Source organism: Peromyscus leucopus, chromosome 8b, assembly GCF_004664715.2.
Source record: "Peromyscus leucopus breed LL Stock chromosome 8b, UCI_PerLeu_2.1, whole genome shotgun sequence".
Lineage (NCBI taxonomy): Eukaryota > Metazoa > Chordata > Mammalia > Rodentia > Cricetidae > Peromyscus > Peromyscus leucopus.
In genome coordinates this window covers 60,700,781-60,724,826 of record NC_051086.1, presented here as the reverse complement: position 1 = coordinate 60,724,826, position 24,046 = coordinate 60,700,781, and the positions used below count along the sequence as shown (strand labels likewise).

The 24,046-nt window shown below is 39.7% G+C and overlaps 1 protein-coding gene across 3 annotated transcripts in view; it reads right to left on the bottom strand.

Annotated features, from left to right (window-relative positions):
• The window catches only part of Ssh2 (slingshot protein phosphatase 2), a 257,691-nt gene that overhangs the window by 34,216 nt on the left and 199,429 nt on the right, over positions 1-24,046 (bottom strand). For 2 of the 3 annotated variants that reach the window (XM_028866803.2, XM_028866804.2), the window contains 6 exons: positions 18,547-18,668; positions 10,501-10,569; positions 9,405-9,470; positions 3,727-3,921; positions 1,136-1,229; positions 878-1,006 (listed from right to left, as the gene is read on the bottom strand). In XM_028866803.2, the coding sequence (XP_028722636.1) occupies positions 878-1,006; positions 1,136-1,229; positions 3,727-3,921; positions 9,405-9,470; positions 10,501-10,569; positions 18,547-18,668 (675 nt within the window). The remainder of the gene's footprint in view (positions 1-877; positions 1,007-1,135; positions 1,230-3,726; positions 3,922-9,404; positions 9,471-10,500; positions 10,570-18,546; positions 18,669-24,046) is intronic. The other variant, XM_037201496.1, reaches the window with a different exon arrangement.

Genomic DNA, 24,046 nt, shown 5'->3' with positions numbered 1-24,046 from the left:
GTTATAAGCTGTCCCATTTGCTCAGATGAAATACATCAGGTCTTACATACATTCAGTAGACTAGGAAGGTGTAAGAGCACCAACTGCTCTTCCAGAGGTCCTGAGTTCAAATTCCCAGCAACCACATGGTGGCTCGCAACCATCTGTAATCAGATCTGGCGCCCTCTTCTGTACACATAATAAATAAATAAATTTTTTAAAAAAATCATCCTAGTTAGATACACTGAGTGAAACCACAGCAGACTAGCATGTTTGACTCTGAGTACTACTTAAAACAAAAAAAGATGAAATATTTAACAGCCTAGAGGAAGAAAGCCCTGGTTTGTAGATTTGCTAAATTCCTTGGTATAAATATTACCACCATACTCAGCTTTAATCCACATAAAAATCCACTGAAAGAGGAACTGGGAAAAAATGAACAGCAGCAGCAAGCCATTATGTACTATTTCCACCATACAACACATATAAATAACTTTAAAAAGCAGTATTAGAAAAATAATATAGCAAAATTATTAGAAAGCAATGAGGCTTGAGTACATATTGCCTAAGCTTTTAATTTAGTTACATTAAATTTTTTTTAGATTTATTTACTTTATGTGTATGAATATTTTGCCTGCATGTATGCCTGGTGCCTGCAGAAGTCAGCAAGGGGCTTCAGATCCACAGGAACTAGATATGGATCTAGTTATGGATGATTGTGAGTCACCATGTGGGTGCTGGCAATCCAACCCAGGTCCTCTGCAAGAACAGTAAGTGCCCTTAACCACTGAGGCATCTCTTCCGTCCAGTTACATTTTATTTAAATATAATTAAACAACAATTGTCTTGAGTCTGAAGCTAGTTTCAAAATACCACTTAAAGTGGCTTTAAAACTTACCAGGAACACATGCTCAAATATCTGTGTAGGACTATCCATCTGACCAAGGATCACTATCATTTCATTATCTATGAATTCCTTGAATTCTCGCAAGTTGCACACCATCTGCATTTCCAACTCTGTACGTATCTGAAACAGAGAGGATGTACTGTGTTTATCTCTGTAAAGTTCTTCTGTGTTTTCAATACCATTTTTAGCTCCATATCTATTGTTATTTCACTTCTAGCTTTGGGACAATGAGGACTCAATGTTGCTTACCTCTTTGGATGTGATATTTTCCAAATCCTTTTGCATCATAATCTCCCTTAATTTGGTTTTAATAAGCCTTTCTGTTCGTTCACGTTCAGTTGGTCTGAGGATAGACAAGCAATGACTTTTCTTAAACAAGAATTTAATCAAAGTAATGAATTCACCATTTGATTATGTTTCCAAACTACTTCTCTTACTCCATATTTATATCACAGAAGCATAGCATAGCAAATGAAAACTATATCTAACTACACAGTGAGTTTCAGGCCAATGTGGGTACTACATAATGAGACAATGTCTAAAACAAAAACAAAAACAAAAACAGACTAACAACAAGAGCACCTTCCCAAACTAAACCAACCAAAATTAAAAAAAAAAAAAAACAACAAACAAAAAAATATAGAACATAATAAACATGTGAAAATTACTGGAACAGGTTCTAAGTTTTTAAAAGTCTTTAAATACACCAAGAATGTATAGATCAATGAAGAATCAAAGACAAGCTGGGTATATCAAGTATATCTCATGTCTCTATCAAGAACCCCTGGATATCATCACCTACTGAGTTAGAATGCCAATCTGGGTAGAATAGTGGTGTGACTCAGTAGAACCAGACCTTAAAATGCCATCCTATGCTGATCAGTCATTGCTGTGGGCCTATAAGAGGAGGAAGACTGATCCAACCTCCTCCAACAAGGCAAGTTTTATTCCAGAATAGGTTGTAGGGTCAGCTATCTGGAATACTTCCATCTGAAACACTTTCCTTTTCATGGTAACTCTCAGAATAGCTCCATGAAATTTTTTTTTTCTTTGAGACAAGGTCTTGCCGTGTAGTCCAGGCTAGCCTAGCTAGCTTTCAGTCTTCTTGCTTTAGCTTTCCAAGTACTGGGACTATAGGTGTGTATCACTGCCCTTTTCTTCGTGCTCACTTCTGTGAAATTTTTATAATAATTCTATAGTTAAGGAGACAAACATGTTAAAAAATATGCTGATAATCACACATATTAGCAGGAAAATCAGACCACTCACTATAGCCCAGCTCTCTATCTGCAGGATTGTGTTTATTTTTAGTTTTCAGACTCTAAATTACTCAAGGGCAGGTGTGATGGCACATGTCTTTAGTCCTAACACACTGAGTTAGAGGCCAGCCTGATCTACATAGTGATTTCTGTGACAGCCAGGGCTACATAGTGAGATCTTGTCTCAAAATAAATAAATAAAAACAAATTTACTCAGCGGGGCAGTAGTGGTGCAAGCCTTTAATTCCAGCACTCGGGAGGCAGAGGCAGGCATATCTCTGTGAGTTCAAGGCAACCTGGTCTACAGAGCTACTTCCAGGACAGCCAAGGTTACATAAAGAAACCCTGTCTTGAACCTCCCCCACTCGCCCCCCCAAAAAAGAAGAAGAAAGAAAGGAAGGAAGGAAGGAAGGAAGGAAGGAAGGAAGGAAGGAAGGAAGGAAGGAAGGAAGGAAGGAAGGAAGAAAAGCATTAGTTCAGTGTAACTGGATGCTTCTCTCTAGTGGCATGGTTCATATTATGGAGAATTTGAGTACTTTCTGTCCCATCTTTGCCCCTACCCACTCAAGAAAGGTATCTGCTTTCCATCTCCTTATTTGGAAATGGACATGGCCTAAGCCTTCAGTTCAGGCATCCTGCCTGTTCCTGCTGCTTACAGCCTTATCACTGGCTGCAAAAATAGACTCTGTAATCTCCAATTCTGTATGCTGCATCTCCACACACTTGGAGCCCAACATTGCTTAGGCACTCAGCTTCTCATGAACTTTGCAGAACACAGCTAATACCTGTTTGGTTCTGCCAAGGCATTTCTGTCTTGAATAGGAGTGCAATTCTTATCTAGGCTTCATTTTTCCTGGACACAGTAGTGTGGGAGGAAATGTGTAATGACAGTCTTCTATTGAAAAGCTGTATTGATAAAACAGATTTCAGTACCTGTGTGCAGCATGGGCTCATTTCCTAGTTAAACAGTTTGTCTTTGAGTCCTTCACTCCCTGAGGTGGAGTAGATGGAAACAGACAGACCTAGGTTTAGTCATAGCCCTACTACTTACAGTTCATGTGACCTTGAAAGAGGTCCTTCTCTTTTTGTTGTTTTGTTTTTGTCCCTGTTCCTACCCCCACCCCGACATACATACAGGGTTCTCTCTGTGTAGCCCTGGCTGTCCTGGAACTATCTCTATAAACAAGGCTGGCATTAAACTCGGAGATCCACCTGCCTCTGTGTCAAGTGTTGGGATTAAAGGTGTGCACCATCACTGCCTCGTTTTTTAAATTTTATTTTATGTGCACTGGTGTTTTGCCTGCATGTATGTCTGTGTTGGATCCCCTGGAAGAGCAGCCAATGCTCTTCACCACTGAGCCATCTCTTAGATTTTATACCATTACATTCTTGATTACAGACACTCTATTGTGCCCAGGAGTGAAATTCCTCAGGCCTTTGCAGGAAATAGAAGGATCTTCATGTACAACAGAAGTGTACTCTACATTATAACTATTGTCAATGGGGCAGGGTTAGTTCCTAAGGAATATGCTGCCTAGGACACAAGAAAGGGCGTCCACAATCCTGAGGAAGCCAACTTACATGTCTGTGAAGAGGGCTGGAGAGTCAGGCCGATGAGACTGCACATCCTGCATAGCATTCCATTCATTGACTGAGGATTGATCTGAGTTGATATGGCTCTCATAATAACTCACCCAAGTGAGGAAAAGGCTGCCTGGATAGTAGTTATGCATTCTGGCCACTTCACAAGCCTTGTGCAAGCTCTGTAGTGCAGACCTGAAAGATAGGCCTAGAAATGAGCACTACAGAATTATGGCATACCAAAAGGATAAAACCCATGTCTATCTCAAACTCCTCTAATTTTTGGATTCTACAGAGTATTATTTCTCTGGAGAATTTCCTCCCTTTCTGGAAGCCAAGATTCTGTGATCTTGATGCATCCTCAAGGTAAGGAGCTGGGGGAGGAGAAGAGAACTGACAACTAACTCCCCAGTGGGAAAAAAGGTCTAGGAACCTATGGCCTCATGACTCATGTTGTGACTGTGTCATTAGCAAACAAAAACTCAACAATTAACTATTCAAAATTTGTTTCCCTTTGGCACAGAATCATGTGATAGCTTATTCTCTCTGATTCTTACAGGCTCCACAGAGATCACATAGGCAGATGCCCCTAAGCCATGAGGCTATGTCCTTTGATGTCCAGGAAGTACTGACCTAATGGCATTTACCATTCTTGCTACCTTAGTCTCCCAGTTCTTTAAGCCATTTATTCATTCACATGAGTTCCTTTCTAAGAATAGCTCTGGCTACCCTGAGGCTAAATTAAACCTTCTGACTCTGAGCTCAGAAACCCAAGAAGGGTAAACAAAACTAAAAACCATGTTTTTTCTATTTACCTAAGCTAAAGCTAGAAATGCTAGAAGTAAACAAAGACAAGGAAGTAACTTACACAAGACCAAGGACCATTCTACATTTTGTTTATTGGTCTATCTCCAGTGATTAAAAAGGCCTAGATCATAGCGGGAACTCAAATAAATGACTCAAATAAATGACTTATTAGCTACAAACTAATATTTTTTTTCTTGAAGAAAAAGGAAATGTAAGAGAATTCCATGGCCATTCATTTACATACTTTTCTTTATAACACTTATTATTTTTTTAAAAATTATTTTATGTGTATGAGTGCTTTGACTGTATGTCTGTGCACCACATGTGTGCCTGGTGTCCAAGAGGTTAGAAGGTGATGAAGGAGTCCCTGGAACTGTAGTTACAGAGGGTTATGAACCACCATTTGAAGGTTGGATATTGAACTTGGGACCTCTGCAAGCACAATAAGTATTTTTAACTCCTGAGCCAACTTTCTAGCACCTATCATTTTTTTAAAAAATATTGATTTGTGTGTGAGTGGGTGCACATGCCACAGTAGCATCCATATGCGGACAGAGGTAAATTTGGGGGGCATTACTTCTTTCTTCCACCAGGTGTGTCCTGGAGATCAAACTCAGGCTCTTCTTAGTCTTGGTGGCCAGTGCCTTTGCTAAGCCGTTTCAAGTGATCTTACATATTTTTGTTAAAAATACCTTTTATTTTTCCCCCCTCCTAAGAAAAGTGATCCATGCTCATTTGGTAAAAGTTCTATAGTTAGCTAGACATGGTGGCATCTGCCTTTAATTCCAGCAGTCAGGAGGCAAAGGCAGGCAGATCTCTGAGTTTGAAGCCAGCCTGGTCTTCAGAGCGAGTTCTAGGACAGTCAGAGCTATGTAGAGAGACCCTGTCTAAAAAAACCAAAACCAAAACATAACTAGTTCTATAGTGCTTGTGTAGTATGCAGGAGGCACCGAGTCTGATTCACAGTGCCACAAAATAAACAAACAAAATAATGTCAGGAATATCATGTAATCCTAGCATCACTATTCAAGTTTGGAGCTACTCTTTCCAATTCCTTGGCATATCCGCAGGCTATAATAAAAACTGTATGGCTGTATCATGCACTTACGCTTATGCACTTGCTCTTTTCCTTTACAGCCTGTCATCAACATCTGACTTCAATATTCTCCAACTATATTTTTTTTGAGACAGGCTCTCATGTAGCCTAGACCTGGAACTCACTGTAGGGTTCACTAGGACTTTGAACTTAGAACATCTACTGTCTCCACCCCTGCTACTCCCCGAGTCCTGGGAATACAGGGGATGTGTCTCAACACTCAGTTTTAACCGGATCATTTTGTAATCATTAAAATTGAATGGTTATTTAATAGTCAATTACACGCATATGCCAAAATTTAACTGATTCCTAGTTTTCAAGCATTTAAATTCTATTGTTATTACTAGAATCCCAACAAACATTCCTTATAGCTAAAATCTTTGTACATCCATTTTTATAACCTCAGAGTAAATTTTTATAATTACTACATTAAAAATGATAAGGAATATTGGCAAATCACTCTCCAGAAAGGTTACTCCAGTTTATTCTACCAATGTCTGAATCTGTTAAGTTCACGTCAATTTTATATCATATAAACTTTTTAAAAAACAGCTCATTGAATTAGGCTTATTTGGGGGGGGCTTGTTTGTTTGTTTGTTTGTGACAGGGTTTCCCTGTATAATCCTGCCTGTCCTGGAACTCTGTAGACCAGGCTGGCCTTGAACTCAGAGATCTGCCAGCCTCTGCCTCTCTGGTGCTGGGATTAAAGGAATGCGCCACCACTGCCTGGCTTTAAATTAGTTTTTTAAAATTAGATTTATTCATTTTATTTTATGTGTTGAGTGTTTGGCCTGCATGTACATATGTGCACCATGTGCATGCATGGAGGTCAGAAGAAGGAGTTGATTGCCTGCAACTGAATTTACAGATGGTTGTGAACCACCATGGGGGTACTGGGAATTGAACCTGGGTCCTCTACAAGAGCAACAAATGCTCTTAATGGATGAGCCATTTCTCCAGCCCCCAATCCCCCCCCAACACCAGTTTAGTTAAGGTAACCCACCAGTTACTTTTAATTATTAAAAAAAAAATTTTTTTTAAAGACAAGGATTCATGGTAGCCTGACTAGCTGTGAACTTGTTATATAATCAAGGCTGTCCTTGAACTCCTGACCCTCTGTCCTCTTGCCTTCTAGATACTGGGATTAAGATGTGTGTTCCCATGCTAAGCTAGATTTAAAACAAACAAAACAAAGTTGTAGAGGCTGGAGAGATGGCTTAGAAGTTAAGAGCGTTTGCTACTCTTGCAGAGGACCTGGGTTGGATTCCTAGCACCTACATGGTGGCTCACAATGGCCAATAATTCCAGTTCCAGGGGATTCAACACCGCCTTCTGGCCTCCTTGGGTCATGGTGCACATGGTGCATGCAAACTTATGCAGGCATACACATACACATATACATAAAAATAATAAATTAAAAAAAGAAGTTGTAGACTCTCTAAAAGTATTTTAAAAATATAATCTCAGGTTTTATTTTTGAAGTGTGTACACATTTGTGTGAATTTACGTGGGCACTTGTGCATGTATGCTCCTGCATGAAGCCAGATGTCAATGTTGGGTGTCTTCCTCAATCCCTTGGCTCATTTTTTTTTTTTTTTTTTTTTTTTTTTTTTTTTGAGAAAGAATTTCTCATTGAGCTTAGAGCTAATCAATTTGGCTAGGCTAGTTGGATAATGAGCTTCAGAGATTTGCCTGTCTCTAGCATTTTTTTCCTTTTCCTTTTTTTTTTTAAAGTAGATATTGCAGATTGAATAAGTCTCCAGGCTTGTGTAGCAAACACTTACCTGACTGAGCCATCTGTCAGTCCCCTAAACTGTTTCCTAGTACTCAAAATAGGCAAATACTCAGAGAATTTCAGTTTCATTCCAGTGATTCCACACATGCTCTCTTCATTTGGAAATGTATGCTTTATAATCATACCTCACAGAGTCTGCTGCAACTGCCCTAAAATACACTCAGTGTTACCTGCTTCAGATACAATGGCTGCGTGTAGGAGTGGGAGGCCACAGCCACTAGTGTCCAGTTAGGGAAACATCTGGTCTCAACAATGCGTGGGGCCACATCACTAGTATTTCTCTCCTATGACTTTCAATTCAATATTCTTAAAAAAGTTAACAGAACTGTGACTAGTGAGTTTACTGTAAACATCAATTCTTGATCTGAGTTATTACTTGAATTAAGGCTGCTTTTTCTGCCTCCTCAAAAATATATCTGAAAGTACTGTCATCCTACTGGTACCCATGGGATAGACAGGTTAGCTACTTTTGACTGAGGAGATCATTAAATTTTCTATAAGTTCATTTGTGAACTATGCTCTAAGTCTATAAATGTGGTCTAAGCTCATCTAAAACCCTGCCCACCTTAATTACTACATAAGAAAGTCAACTGTTTAGTGACAATGAGGATTCTACACACCTAAATCCTATCGCTCCTGTTATGCAGGGTTAGATTATTTCCAGACTTATTTCACTTCTTCTTTTGTTTGCCTTATCTCCATTCTGCTCATTATGGGGGACTTCTACTATAGGACAGGCAGTGGAAAGAGAAGCAGAAATTTATTATTTATTTGTTGTTGTTGGTGGTGGTGGTGGTAGTGGTGGTGTGTGTGTGTGTGTGTGTGTGTGTGTGTGTGTGTGTGTGTGTGTGTGTGTGTATGTGTGTGGTCTGACTGCATATGAACAGATTTGTGTGTGCACATGTATGTGTGTGCTCCGGTAGGTCAGAGGTCAATGTTGCATGTCTTCCTCAGTTGCTGTCCATCCAATTATTTGAGATAAGGTCTCACTGAATCTGGATCTCATTGACTTAGCTAGACTGGCAGGCTAGCAAGTTCCAGGGATTTGCCTGTCCCCCATCCCTTTTCTTCCCCAATTCCCTGTGACCCGGGTACAGATGAGCACTGCTATGCCTGGCTTTTTATGTGGGCATTAGGGATCTGAATTCAGATCCTTATGCTTGCATGACACTTTACTGACTGAACTATTTCAGTCCCCAGAAGCTAAAGACTGCTGAGCCGAAAGTCTCATTATTCCCTGGTTATATTAGATCATTTTCTAGATGAGTGAACAAGAGTCTATTCTATCTAAATAAACAAGATACTCTTTCTTAGGCCAGACATGTAACCCTTGCAATGCCTCAGTTCTTTCATCCACAATAGGGTGCTAACAACACTATTGTGCGGCACCAGTTTAATGATTAAATATAAGCCATGTGAAGCATTGGAACACAGTGAATAACTTGAAAGTGTCAGTAAATGGATGGTTATTAACAATGGTTTCTTTAGGCTTTATTTGTATTACACAAACAACTGTCAGTACTTTAAAAGGAAATGTATCTATCTACAATGTAACATTGTCAAGGCTATCTCTGATTATCCTAGGAAACCAAAAAAGCTAGTGCATAGCAGTAAAATGTCTAGACTTGGCTCTCACACTAAGCATGGTCAGTGTGAAACACAGTTCTAACAGGTTCTCTAACCCATTAGCATCTCTTCTAAAGCCCCAAATTACCTCTGAATTTTACTTTTTCACGAATGCACAAAGCTTTCCACTGTGACATTGTAAAAACTGCATTTCCAGGCTACTTTAATTATGGTTACCACACAGATCACACACAAATCCTCTACATATACAGTATGTATATAAATAGGGAATTGTATCATTTCAAATTCTACTTCTTTCACAAAGCATTATTTTAATAATGTTAAAGAACTTTTTTTGTGGAACTACTTTAAAAAAACAACACGGTTTTATAGAGATATCAAAAGCCATCTTACCACATTGCTTGCACAGATACTGGTTTGAATATGTGAACTCTGTTATCTGTTGATACGCTGAACCCACTAAGAGCAAAAGAGAACAAAGAGATAAAAGTCCACAAATACGGGTCAGGTATTTCAGGTTTGCTATACCTGCTGACAGATTAAATAGAAGAAATAATCAGTATGTCATCTGGAAGTTAACTAGAAGTAGGATGTGACTGAAAAGTTCCAACATGGCAGCTGAGAGGAGGACAATCGGCCTTCTCCAGGGACAAGGCTTATCTGCTAGGTAATCCAGTTCCAAGTGGTCATATCTAAACACATACACATATGAGCAATACTAAATGAACTCAGCAAACTGTAGTTATATATACATATGCATGAAATAATAATTCAAGATGAAGTAGTCATGAATTTGAGAGGAAGTGGGGGAACGTAAGAGGAGTTTGGGAGAGGGTGAGAATTATATAAATACAGTACTCATTATAAAATTCTCAAAAAAACAACAACAACAAATTCTCAAAAATAAATTTAAATAAAGAAAAGCATCAATAAATTGACTTTATCTACTAGGCAAAATTAAGTTGTCCTGATATATATATTTCTATTTGGAAGTCTTTTGATTCAGAGCAAACCTGACCTGGGTTTATAAATTGGAGTAAACATTTTGGTCTCTTGGGAACACATTCTACAAACACCAGGAGGTGGGGGTGGCTGACTGGAAGGAACTGGCTCAGGAAAGGGGTTACACAGCAGGCTGACAGCTGGCAGAAGCCACAGAGGTTATTTGAAACAGAACACATCATCCTTTGGGAGAACACTGCAAGAGCAGTCCCACATGTTCACATTAAAGAGTGAGAAACAAACTACTACTTCTTTGTCTGGCTTCCTACCATAGTCAGCTTAGAAGAACAAAAGTGAGAGACCCTGGCAAGTTGTACTTTATTCTACTTACAAAACGGCAGTTTAAAAGGCCTCTGAGCTGCCGACATGTCAGTTCAGTTGGGCACACTGGGCCTCCCATTCAGCTGAATGAATGAGCCACTAAGACTGAGATGAGCCCACACCCCTGGGCTTTCTGTGGGAGGAGGAAGAAAGAGAAAGCTCTTACCCGTCACCATCCAAATGAATTAGGGTATCACTCCAGAGAGGCAAGACTAAGCCCATGGTACAAGTGCTACTGCAAGACAAGGAATAATCATTAAGTTACTTCCTGTTATCCTAGGAAGCAGTCACCATTTACTAACTTTTAACACAAGGGATAAACCTCCAAGCAATAAAATGTGTTATCAATGTTAGAGTAGAGAAATTTCTATCCTATTACTATTAATCCCATATATGTTCTCAGGAGTACTTTAAAAGGGATGGCCAGCTATTCCTTATATATTTGACAAAGAAAATTTATTGACTGAACTTCCCGTATTGTCTTATAAGTAGCTACTATCTTAAAAAATCCAAGTAATTACTGCTGACTTGCATTTGGTAGGTCTCAACCCAGGATACAAAATCCAACTCAATTCCAAGCATTATATATTTTTATTTTTTCAGGGGTTAAGAGGCATGAACAAAGTCTCATACAGCCCAGGCTGGCCTCAAACGCACAACAAAGCAGAGGCTGGCCTTGAAATCCTGATCCTTCAACCTTCACCTCCCAAGTGCTGGGATTACAGGTACACACCGCCACAGCTGCCCTCAAGGATTAGTTCTAATGTCAAGAACTATTGTTAATTGCTCAAGGTCTTGGAATAAATGACTTATTCAATTCTAAGATTTACTGAACACTAGGAATACCCAGTCTTGAAAGGAATTAAAAATGTACAGAACTAAGTCATGGATAGTTATTAAGTTAGAGAAATAAAAAATACAATTTAAATGAAAGAGTACTTAGTCTTGTATGTGTGTATATGTGTGTTTAAATGAGATTTAAAACACTTTTTATTAAATTTTATTTTTATTTTATGTGTATTCTGCCTGCATGTATTTCTGCGAACCATTTGTGTGCCTGGTACCTGTGGAAGCCAGAAGGGGGTGTTGGATTCCCCGGGACTGGAGTTACAGATGACTGTGAGCTGTCATATGGGTGCTGGGAATTGAACCTGGGTCCTCTGGAAGAGGAGCCAGTACTCTTTTAACTTCTGAGCCACCTCTCCACAGTCTTATTTTGTTTGTTTTAAGAGAGTCTCACTGTGTAGTCCAGACTGGCCTTGAACTCAAAATTCTCTTGTCTCAGCATTCTCTACCTTGAGATTACATGGTATCACACCTGACAAAATAATGCTATGTACTGACCTAGCTGGTTGAAATGTAGAATAGAGACATCAGCAACCAACAAATAGGTGGTCCTACTATGGTATACTAAAATACTGCTCCAGGTTCTGGGGGTTATGTAGATGTAACCAACCGTCTTATTAAATAAGAAACACAGAACCAATGCAAAGAAGAAAGCCAAGAGATCAGAGCTAAGAGCCTTACCCGCCTGCTGCAGCTAGCCTCTTCAGCCAAGAGACCTCTCCAAAAGAGAGCTACTTCCTGTCTGTTTGTCTTTATATAGACTTTCTGTTCTGCCTTCTCATTGGTTGTAAACCCAACCACATGACTGCCTGCTTGTACAGACCTCCAGATCTTCTATGGTCGGTATTGAGATGAAAGGCGTGTGTCTCCAATGCTGGCTGTATCTTTAAACACACAGAGAGCTACCTAGCTCTGCCTACCAAGTGCTGGGATTAAAGGCGTGTGCCACAAATGCCCAGCTCTGCTATGGCTTGCTATTAGCTCTGACCCCCAGGCAACTTTATTTATTAACATAGAAATAAAATCACATTTCAGTACAAATAAAATATCACCATAGGGTTGCAACTCAGAGGTAGAGTACTTGTAAGGCCCTGGGGTCAACTACACATCAGCCTAGGAAGGAAACTGGCTCTAAGCGAATAGAATAGGCTAGTGCAGGAAGCCCTGGTCTCCTGACCAATTATTGTATGCTCTGTGACTCCACTTCTCTGGACAACCTTTACCATTTTTGTCCCTTTCTCTTCTTCAGGATCTTTAAAGTTTTTAGTTTTGTTAGGTATGGTAGCACACACCTTTAATTCCAGTACTTGGGAAGCAGAGGCAGCAGATCTTTGTGAGGCCAGTCTACTCTACAACAGTAAGTTCCAGGCCAGCCAGGGTGATATATAAGACTTCTATCTCTCACACACAAGAAATCTTTTTGAAGATACATGAATGTGTACACATAGCTGTGTGTGGGCATGTGCACATGAGTGCAGATGCCTGTGGAGGCCAAAGGCTTCATATCTCCTGGAGCTAGAGTTATGGGCAACCACTGTTGATGCTGGGAAGCGTGCTTGGGTTTTCTGCAAGAAAAATGTATATTCTGCTTAGCCGTCTCTTCTGCCCCTTTCTAAGGATATGTCTTAAACTACTTCCTGCTTCTGGTCATTTTCCAAAGGATCCTTCATCTGCTCCCTGCCAATATGTCTAGAGACAGCAGTAGAGCAGAAAGAACACGGTGTGGGAGTGGGACACGGAGTGGTTAAGATCATAGGCTATCAGTCAGATGGACTCTGGAACTGAGTTCTAGTAACCTTTCTCCCAGGGCCTTGGACATGCTAGATAAGAGCTCTCTGCCTCTGATCTACACCTCAGCCTTTAACTATGCAGTCTTAAACAAATTACTTAATTGCTTTGTGTTGGTCTCTTCATCTATAAAAGAGGGACAAAATAACCTTTATTGCATTGTTTTAAGATCAAGTGTATAAAAACATATATAAGGGTGCCTAAACAACAATAATTTCTATTTAGAACGCCTCTGACCAGTTACTTAACTCCTCTCAGCCTTAGGTTCTTTATCTTTAAACATAGGTAATAGAACCTATCATCACAGGAAGTGGTTAGAAGGAGGAAAAAGGAGGGGGAGGATGATATATCTTAATTTAAAAAGATACCATATAACAGCTCACAACTGTCTATAATTCTAATTCCAGAGGATCCAACACCTTCTTCTGGACTCTGTGGGCACTACATTCACACAACGCATAGACATACATGCAGGCAAAACACCCATACACACAAAATAAAATTAAGAAAACAAATCTTTAAAAGAAGATTTAGAATAAAGCTAGGCATGGTGACACAAGGTACATGGGAGGGTGAGGCAGGAGGATTGTGAGCTCAAGGTCAGTCTGAGTTAGAGTGTGTTTCAGGCATTGGCTTATAGAGTGGCACCCTGTTGCTCTCCCTGGCCCCCCACCCCCCACAAAAAAAAAAACCCAGAAGGAGAAAGAAAATATAAATATTTAAGATCCCTCTCTAACAGTTAATCAAGGAATCAAGGAGACATTATAATTTAAAACACAGGTGCCCCAAACTCTGACACATTCAATTTCAATTTTAGCTACTGGAATTAAATTATGATTAGGTGTTTCGCCAGGTGGTGGTGGTGGTGGTGGTGGTGGTGGTGGTGGTGGTGCACGCCTTTAATCCCAGCACTCGGGAGGCAGAGGCAGGCGGATCTCTGTGAGTTTGAGGTCTGCCTGGGCTACAGAGTGAGTTCCAGGAAAGGCGTCAAAGCTACACAGAGAAACCCTGTCTCAAAAAACCCAAAACCAAAAAACAAAACCCAAAAACCCAAAACCAAACCAAACCAAACCAAACCAAAAAAAAAAAGCTATAACAAACCCAAAACCCCAACCACCCCAACCACCTAAAATCAAACCAACACAGAAAACGACAACAACAATCCAAAACCAGAGTCCAGAGAGATGGCTCATTGGCTAATAGTGCTTGTTGTTCTTGCAGAGAACCTGAATTCAGGTCCCAGCAACCAGGTCAGGCAGTTCACAACTGCCTGTTCCTCAGCTCCAGGAGATCTAACATTCTTCTAGCCTGCATGGGCACCTGCAATGCATGTGGTGTTTGCACATACATGTGCTTGGACACATACACACACCCCTAAACAAACAACAACAAAACCCCAGAGTTAGATATGGTGATATACGTATATAATTCCAGTACTCAGGAGACTGAGGCAAGAGAATTTTGAGTTCAAGGAAATCCTGGGCTTCATAGTGAGAATCTTTCCCAAGGGGCGGGGGAAGCTGAGGAGCAACAAACAAGCACCAGATCACAAAGTTCTGCTATTTTATAACCTGAAGCACATATAGTATATTTTGAAAAACAAGGTTACACTGCATTATTAGGATACTTTTTAACTTAAACTATAGTACAGTTCTCAAAATAAGCTAAATGAATTGGCTACATCACTACTTTGTACTTATCAAACAATCTGGCTTCTACTTTGACTAAATAGTGTTGTTTTTGTTTGTTTGTTTTGATTTGGTTTGGTTTTTCAAGACAGGGTTTCTCTAAATAACAGCTTTGGCTGTCCTGGAACTTGCTTTGTAGACCAGGCTGGCCTCGGAACTCACAGAGATCCACCTACCTCTGCTTCCCAAGTGCTGGGATTAAAGGTGTGCACCACCATTGCCTGGCTGATTTAATATTGTTTTAAAACACAGTTATTTTCGTATCTGGATATATGAAATGATACAAATTCCTTTAAAAGTAACTGAGAGTAACTGAGCACTAGTATTCTGAAGTCAAAGCCTTTCTTTTACTGTCAACAGGTTCACTCAAACAGAAGACATATAAGGTTTTACAATGCTAGGCTTAACGAAAAGAAACTAATTTCTAGCTCTTCATGTCCCAGTTTGTTTCTGAGACACTAAAATTTGATCAGTGCAATGGCATCTGCCAGGTATGATCTAGATAGACTAATAGAACAAACTGATGTGATTTGCCGAGGATAAATTACTAGGCACCCATGGAAAGTCGGCCCAGCCATCTGATGGTTGACACTCTGGAGTCAGAATCTGTAGTTACTGCCTCCAGTCTCCAGGGGAAGGAAGTCTCAGCTCAAGTTTCCATGCACTTGTAGTTCCTGTCCTAGGTTTTCTTTTCCTTTTGTCTTTTTTTTTTTTTTTAGATAGGGTTTCTCTTTGTAGTCCTGGCTGTCCTGGAACTCTGTAGATCAGGCTGGCCTCAAACTCACAAAGAATCTCCTGCCTCTGCCTCCAGAGTGCTGGGACTAAAGGCCTGCATCACCATGCCTGACATCTACAGGTTTTCAAGGGAGGGGTCGGGGGAACTAAACAAAGGAAACATGGCCACAGTAATTCTGTTTAACTGAATTTTCTGCAATAATGGAAATATTCTGTACACATATGCTGTCCCATATGGGAGCTGTTAATCACACATGACTACTAAGTATATGAAATATGACTAGTTATGAAAGAACATTTTTTAAATATATCATTATTTTAGTCTTTATTTACTTAAAAAGCTACAGGTGTCTAGTGGCAAATGTACTAGACACTATAGGTCCAGACAGGTAAAAGTCCAAATCAGAGATCATAAAATTCCAATGTGGAAACATAGGTAGTTTCCCACTTCCTCCTCCTTGAGACAATCTTGTTATATATAGCGCCAGATGGTCTGAAACTTACTACATAGACCAGGCTGGCCTCAACTTCTTGGCAATTCTCCTGACTCTGTTTCTGGAGTGCTGGAATTACTGGAGCATGCCACTCTTCTCACAAAATAAGTGCTTTCTTACTAAAAGGCCTGTTATTTAGGGAAAACATCAGAAGTCAAAACTTCAAGAGAAAGCTTCCTACAAGTGGTTGCCAAGCCTCTGTAAGTTCAGAGCATATAAGTAAATGCTGTAACTGGTGTACAAGTCACAGCTCTGGCCCTGTCATTTTCGTGAACTCAGAAGTCATTCCCTAAGTTGACCTCTGTCTTATTCATTTATTTATTTATTTATTTATAAAATCAACTTGACACATCTGGGAAGTGGGAATGAAACTCAACTGAATAGTTGCCTTGATTGGATTATTCTGTCAGCTTGCCTATAGGGGCATTTTCTTGATTGCTGATTGATGCAGAAGGTGCTAGCCTATTGTGGGCATGTGAGCCTGGGAGCAAGTAAGCAAGCAGCATTGGTCTCTGTGGTCTCTGTTCTGTTCCTGACTCTAGATTCTTGCCCTGCCTCCCCTTGATGTTGGACTGTAACCTGTAAGCTGAAATCTTTCCTCCCCAAGTTGTTTTTAATGATTTTGTTTTGTGTGCATGGGGTAGCATGTTGGAGGTAGGAAGAGGACAACTTGAGGGAGTTGGTTCTCTCCACCATGTGGGTCTCAGGGACCTGAACTTGGGGTGTCAGGCTGGGCAGCAGTCGTACTACCCACTCAGCTATCTCACCAAGTCTGTTTCTGTCAGAGCTTTATCACAGCAACACAAAGCAAACCAAGACAGTTTCTATGTACAAATGTACAAACTAGGGTAAAGGCTGGGTTTGGGAACTTTCTAGTGATCCTGGGATCTCCCTGCCTCTCTACAAAATCAGGACGAGATTCAATAGAAATCCTGCTACAAACATTTTTTTTTTTTTTTTGGTGGATAAATTTCCCCAGGCCTGGGTCACACCCCTAGCTACTGCACAGTTCCATTCTAGTCCTGAACCAGGAAGTCATGGTTTGAGACATCTGACAGGATTTCCTGAGGCTTATTATCTCAGAGTGTAAAGATCTGCTTAGCAGCCACATTCCATAGTCTTCCCAAAGGTTCTTCAGAAAGAGTAGAAAAATAGAACAGAAAAGACTTAAGCCTTTAGGATACAACCCCTGAAAGCCCCAAAACAACAACAACAACAAAAATCTAGGTTCTGTCAGAGGTATCTTTAATTACAGGAATCAAAGTACACCTGATTTGTAAACCCAGGACCATTGGTACATTATCAAGAAAGGCATGTACCCTAGGATTACCAAAGTAGAGAATCACTGATGGAAAGAATTAGACTAACAGGAAAAAGCAACATTTCCCCCATTTGCTTAATTATTATCATTAGTACCTAGTAATGAGAGAAAGGTAAGGAATAAAAATAGTAAATTAGAAATAGCCCAAGACATTTAGCAAGTGTGCTTGTCTTTGAAGATCATGGCCAAGACTTATTTTCTAGTTTTATGCCTTGATTTTTCTGTGTGTGTGTATACATGTGTTCATATGTTTATGGGGTGCATGTGGAGGCCAGACATCAACCTTGGGTATCTTCCTCAATTGCTCTTCACTTTAGAGACATAGTTTCTCACTGAACTTGGTTCTCACAGATTTGGCTAGGTTGGCTCCCTGGCTGGCCATCTGCCAGCCAGCTAGTCCCAGGGATTACTCTGTCTCTACTTACTCAGTGCTGGGATTATAGGCACATGCTGCTGTGTCTAGATTTTTCACCAATGCTAGGGATTGAACTCAAGCTTGCATGGCAAATACTTAACCAACTGAATCATCTTCTCAGGCTGTCATGAATTATTTAACTTAAAACTTCATTACCACATACTCACTATAAAAGATAATGGGTTTTACTGTGACACTTTCATATATATATATATATATATATATATATATATATATATATATCAATCAATCCATAAACATAAATATTGTGGTAGTTTGAATAAGAATGGCCCCCATAGGCTCATATACTTGCTAGGTCATCAGGAAGTGGCACTACTTGAGAAGGATTAGGAGGTATGGCCCTTGTTGGAGTAGGTGTGGTCTTGTTGGAAGAAATGAGTTACTGGGGGGTGGGCTTTGAGGTTTCAGGCCCAGTGGCTCTCTCTTCCTGCTGCCTATGGATCTGGATATAGAACTCTCAGCTACTTCTCCAGCACCATGTCTGCCTGAGTGCTGCCATGCTCCCTGCCATGATGATAATGGACTAAACCTCTGAAACTGTAAGTAAGCCCCAATTAAATGCTTTCTTTTATAAGAGTTGCTGTGGTCATGGTGTCTCTTCTCAGCAATACAACAGTGACCAAGACGTATATCAAGAATACAAGCCGGGCATGGTGACTCACACACCTTTAGTCCTAGCACTTGGGAGGCAGAGGCAGGGTGACCTCAGCCTGGTCTACACACACACACACACACACACACACACACACACACACCCTTCATCCTCTTACTTTCTTGTCTAATTTTATTTTTAATTTTAAAAGCATAATTATGCAAGACATTTTTGTAATAGTTCAAATAACTATACTAGGTTAATTAAAAGGTAGTTTTCATGTTCCTCCCCCATTTTTTAATGGTACCATACCTGTCATTAGAAGAAAAATCCATTCCCAGGACAATGCTTTCTTCTGTGTCTTGTCTACCATTAGTTGAAACCACCACCATATAGCGTGTTCGATTTTGGTAAGTACTTTCCAATCTTACAGCCTGAGGTCAACAGATAATAAAGAAACAAGGAATTTAGAGAATTTTTAAATCATTTAATCTTTTTTTTTTTTTTTTAACCAGCATCTCATAGCATGCTACCAAGGCAAAAAGGTGATAGTTGGGAGACCTAACTTCAAAATTCAACTCAAATATTAACTATAAAATCTTTGATATAATACTAAATTAATGGGGGGTATAAAATAATACCTATGTTGTTTTAAGAATCTTATAACTGGGTATACGAACCACACTTAAGGCAGGACTCATGCCCAGTAGTAGATGGCCAACATAAAATGAACTCAATGGTATTTTTGTAGATTTTTTTTTTTTGTGGGGGAATCTCATATTGCTTTTGTTTAGGCTTTTTTTTTTTTAAAACAAACAAACAAACAAACAAAACTTAACCTAACTGGTCTTTTGCTTATATTATGGTTTCTGATTTTGTGTTTTCATTGATTTCTTTTGTGTGTGTGTATGTCTGTGTTTCTTGTGCATTTTCATTGTTTTTTCTTTTTATTTATTCTGATTCGTTTTAAAGAGAGATAAAGAAGATGTGGAGTTGGATGGAAGGAGATGAGGGAGAGGAAATTGTCATCAGAATATTTTATATGAAAAAAATTATTTTCAATAAAAATAAAATGAACATTATATACAGGATAAGTATATAAGTCACTATAAATATACATTAAGTTGGTCAAACTCAAAATGCTATAGATGTGTATTTTATTGAAATATATAGTACTTATATATATTATAAACTATATACATAATACTTTATAAAAATATATATGTATTTATCTGTCTTATATAGTCTATGTATCTATATGTACTTACCTATCTCCATAAGCTTTAGGGTAAGGTAATAATCATTCTTTTTTTTTTTTTTTTTGGTTTTTCGAGACAGAGTTTCTCTATGTAGCTTTGCGCCTTTCCTGGAACTCACTTGGTAGCCCATGCTGGCCTCGAACTCACAGAGATCCACCTGCCTCTGCCTCCCAAGTGCTGGGATTAAAGGCGTGCGCCACCACCGCCCGGCGGTAATAATCATTCTTATCAAATCCGTTTCTCCTGGTAAAGATTCTTTGTTTCACCAAGCTTTAGTTAGGCTCTTGGACTTTGTCCTAGATCTATCTGTGCAATTACTTGCAAAATTAAACTTTAGCAAGAACCCCCACTAAATTTGTTTATCTGGAGTCTACATCATCCCTACTCGATACTCCTTGACATCTAACTGTGTTTTTCATCCTCTACCATCTTCCAAGTGATACACCATCACCTTGGCCTATCCTCAACTAAAATCCTCTAAATCATTTTAAGCCAAAACTTGATACTGAGGGTTCTCTGAAATAAAAGGCCTATTGATCTTATCTATGGGTAAGTTTTTCAACCACCTGCAGGGAAGTGAGGTAGCAGATGGAAACATGCCTGCTGGGCCTCAGAGTGAAAGCATATTGTAATAGTTACTTTTTGTAACTCATAGAAGGAAGAGCTGATTTAGGCTTTAGGGTTCCAGAAGGAGAGTCCATAATGGGGGATGCATGCCAGCAGTTAGCTAGAGCAGGAAGCTCAGATCCCATTTCTATCTACAGGCAGGAAGCACAGAGGCTATAAACCCTCAAAGTTTGTTCCCCATGAACTTCCTCTAGTTAGGCATGACTAATTTCTCAAACAAAATACAAACTGGGGACCAAGTTTTCAAATACCTGAGCCTATAGGAAACATTCTTACTCAAACCACCACATGTTTATACTGAAAAATTTGAGAGGGAAAGAATCCACACTGACTACAGGAAAGAGTGAACTAATGAGAAGCAGGCGGAGGATATGAGACAGGAGGTCAGTCTGTATGAAGGACTCATTGTTTCTTGATTGGCTGGGGTGAACAGTCCAGAAAAATGCATTTATAATGAGAATATGGTGTACAGCCTAGTGGTCTGCTCTCTAGAATTCAGTCTAGGTTTCAAAATCTATTAAGTTAATTTGGCACAAAGGTGTTAACTGATTAGCTTTCCTTTCATATCTTCCCCTCTGTCCTCTAACCCTGATAATTTAGGATAGTTCAGGATTTTTAAACTACATTTGTTTCATTTCTGTGTGTATGTGTGTGGTGCACCCACCTGTGCTTGGATCTGTAGAGACTAGAGGTCAATTCTGGGTACCTTCCTCTAGCCTGAATATTTGCTTTATTGTTTGAGACAGGGTCTCTTCACTGAACCCAAAGATCATTTTGTCTAGACTGGCTGGCCAGCACTGGGATTACAGGCACATGCTGTCCTGTGTGGCTTTTCCTACACGGGTGTTGGGTATCCGAATTCATGTCCTCAGGCTCGCATGATAGTGCACTGCTGCCTAGCTCACAGATTTTTACCAACTCCCCATTTTCCCTCTTTCTTTCTTTCTTTCTTTCTTTCTTTCTTTCTTTCTTTCTTTCTTTCTTTCTTTCTTTCTTTCTTTCTCTCTCTCTCTCTCTCTCTCTCTCTCTCTCTCTCTCTCTCTCTCTCTCTCTCTCTCTCTCTCTCTCTCTCCCTCCCTCCCTCCCTTCTTTCCTTCCTTTTGTCAATTTAGTCTCGGTCCTTCACTTATCTTTTATATTTCCGCTCAGCAGCCTTCATCTACAGGACTCAACTCTGCTGTTTGGCTATGAATTCCTGCCTGTCCATGCTGGATTTACAATTAAGCCCAATTCTATACTGAGGTTTCCCAGCTTTATCTCAATAGTCTTGAATAACATTTTTTAATCACCTAAAAAGGAAAGAATCTTATGAAATTATGAATGTGAATTAGTGCATGATACATGGTAAATGATTATTACCCTTGTAATGTGTTTCTATGAGCAGAATTTATAACAATTGCCAAAATATATTCTATAAACTGAAGAGGGGCAAATGAGGAACATGAATGTGAACACTCATCTCATACATAAAATTTGCACAAGCAAACTATTAGTATTATCCAGGGGAAATTACCGGCTCTGTGCAAATGAGTATCTGTTTGTAACAGATATTTACATATATAAACAGATGTTTGTATATCTGTATGTGACAGGATTTTTTTCCCTCCCCTACTCCTGATTTATTATTACTATTATTACTACCACTACTATTATTATTACTATTAGTGTGTGTGTGGTTTGTGTGTGTGTGTGTGTGTGTGTGTGTGTGTGTGTGTGTGTGTATGTGTAGAGGTCATGGACAACTCTGTGGAGTTGTTTTTCTTTATCTACCCTTATGTGGGCTCCACGGATTGAATTCAGTTTATCACTTTATGTGGCAAGCACCTTTACCCACAAAGCCATTTTAGGGGCTGTCTCCTTTTGTTTCTTATTTTATTTTTTTCTAGATAGAGTTTGCTATGTAGAGTAGGCTTGAACTCACATAAATCCTCCTTCCTCAGCCTCTTGAATTCTGAGAGTACAGGCCTATGCCCCCATGTCAGCTTCTTAGATTATTTTATGTGTACGAGTGTTTAGTTTGCATGTATGGAAGGGCATCACATGTATGTATACCCGGTGCCTTTGGAGGGTATCAGATCCCTTGGAACTAGAATTACAGATGGTTGTGAGCAGCTATGTGGGTGCTGGAACTGAACTTGGGTCCTCCACAAGAGCAGCTAGCATTCTCAATGGAAGAGCCATCTCTCTAATCCTTTATTTATCTATCTATCATTTTTTTTTAAAAAGATTTATTTATTTATTTATTTATTTATTAATTATATATACAGTGTTCTGTCTGCACAAATCCCTACAAGCCAGAAGAGGCTCATTACAGATGGTTGTGAGCCACCATGTGGTTGTTGGGAATTGAACTCAGGACCTTTGGAAGAACAAGCAGTGCTCTTAACCTCTGAGCCATCTCTCCAGCCCCATCCTTTATTTTTTATTTTTTAAAGACAGGGACTGTCTATGTAGCTCCGGCTGTCCTGGGACTCATTATATAGTCTAGGCTGGCCTCAAACTCAGAGCAATCTACCCGCCTCTGCTTCAGCTTCTTCTTTACCTTCAACAATTAAAGATTCCTTTTTCAGAAGCTTCTTGGTTTTTAAAAGTTTTAATTCATTGTTAATGCATTCAAAGTGCCTTCAGAAAATTGGAATGTAAACAGGGTCTTCGATGAAGTTAAGGGCTTACCTGCTAGTGTGATAATGGCAGCGTGGTTACTATCCCTCTGTTTAAATATCTGAAGTAAAATGTCACATCACATGGTGATGGCTACTAAAACTGACTCAAAAAATTTCTGGGACTTATTTTCTACTTTGACTGTTGGGAAAATTTCTTTTTTTCTTTTTTCTTTTTTTTTTGGTTTTTCGAGACAGGGTTTCTCTGTGTAGCTTTGCGCCTTTCCTGGAGCTCACTTGGTAGCCCAGGCTGGCCTCGAACTCACAGCGATCCGCCTGGCTCTGCCTCCCGAGTGCTGGGATTAAAGGCGTGCGCCACCAACGCCCGGCCAAGGGAAAATTTCTTAATAAGTCAAAAAAAATCACTGTATAAATCAAGCAAAAACAAAGCAAAATGGTTTCCAGGCAACAATCATTTGAAATATTTGCCATGCATATGCTGCCTATGCCAGGACAGCACAAGGGATGGGAAATCAACGGTGGAAGATGGAGACATTGCTCTCCCCTGGTGAGATGTATGCTCTACTCCTACTGTCTCAAAAATCAAGTCAATCAATCAAATTAAATAAAGACAGCCTCAAGTATCCCAGGCTGGCTTCTAACTTACATAGTCAAGGATAACTCTTAACTGGGCCTTCTGCTTCCACCTCACAAGGGCTAAGATTACAGGTATCTACCATCATGCTGTTTCTGTGGTGCTGGAGATAGGACCCAGGGCTTCAAGGATTCTGGGCAAACACTCCACCAACTAAGTTATAAACCTAGCTTTCTGCCTCTGTTCTGATATTCCTAAGAAAAGCTAGGGAAGTAAAAACAGTGGATGTGGCTAAATTAAAGCTTCTTTGTTAGAACTGACACAATCGGAATGCAATGCTATCATTCTGACGCCAAAGACACAAGCCATACTGTTGTTCACTTTATGTTCCATGAAGAAAAGTTTTGAAATCAAATTCACTTATGAGACACTAAGAGGAACTAACATTTAAATGGACCACAGTCTAGAGTTAGTCAACTGAGATTGAGGAGGAACACTAAACACACAAAGCTATGGATAACAGTAGATACACATGAGGTGGACTGGGAGGCAGCTCTGGATTTCCTTATAGAAACACTCAAAGTATACATGTCATTTTTAAAATTACGTTTATTTATCCAGTGTGTGTGAGAGGTGCAGAAGTCAGTTCTCTCCTTCCACACATGGGTCCTGGGATAGAACTCAGGTTGCCAGGCTTGGTGCAACTTTAGTGACCAAATTATCTCACTGGC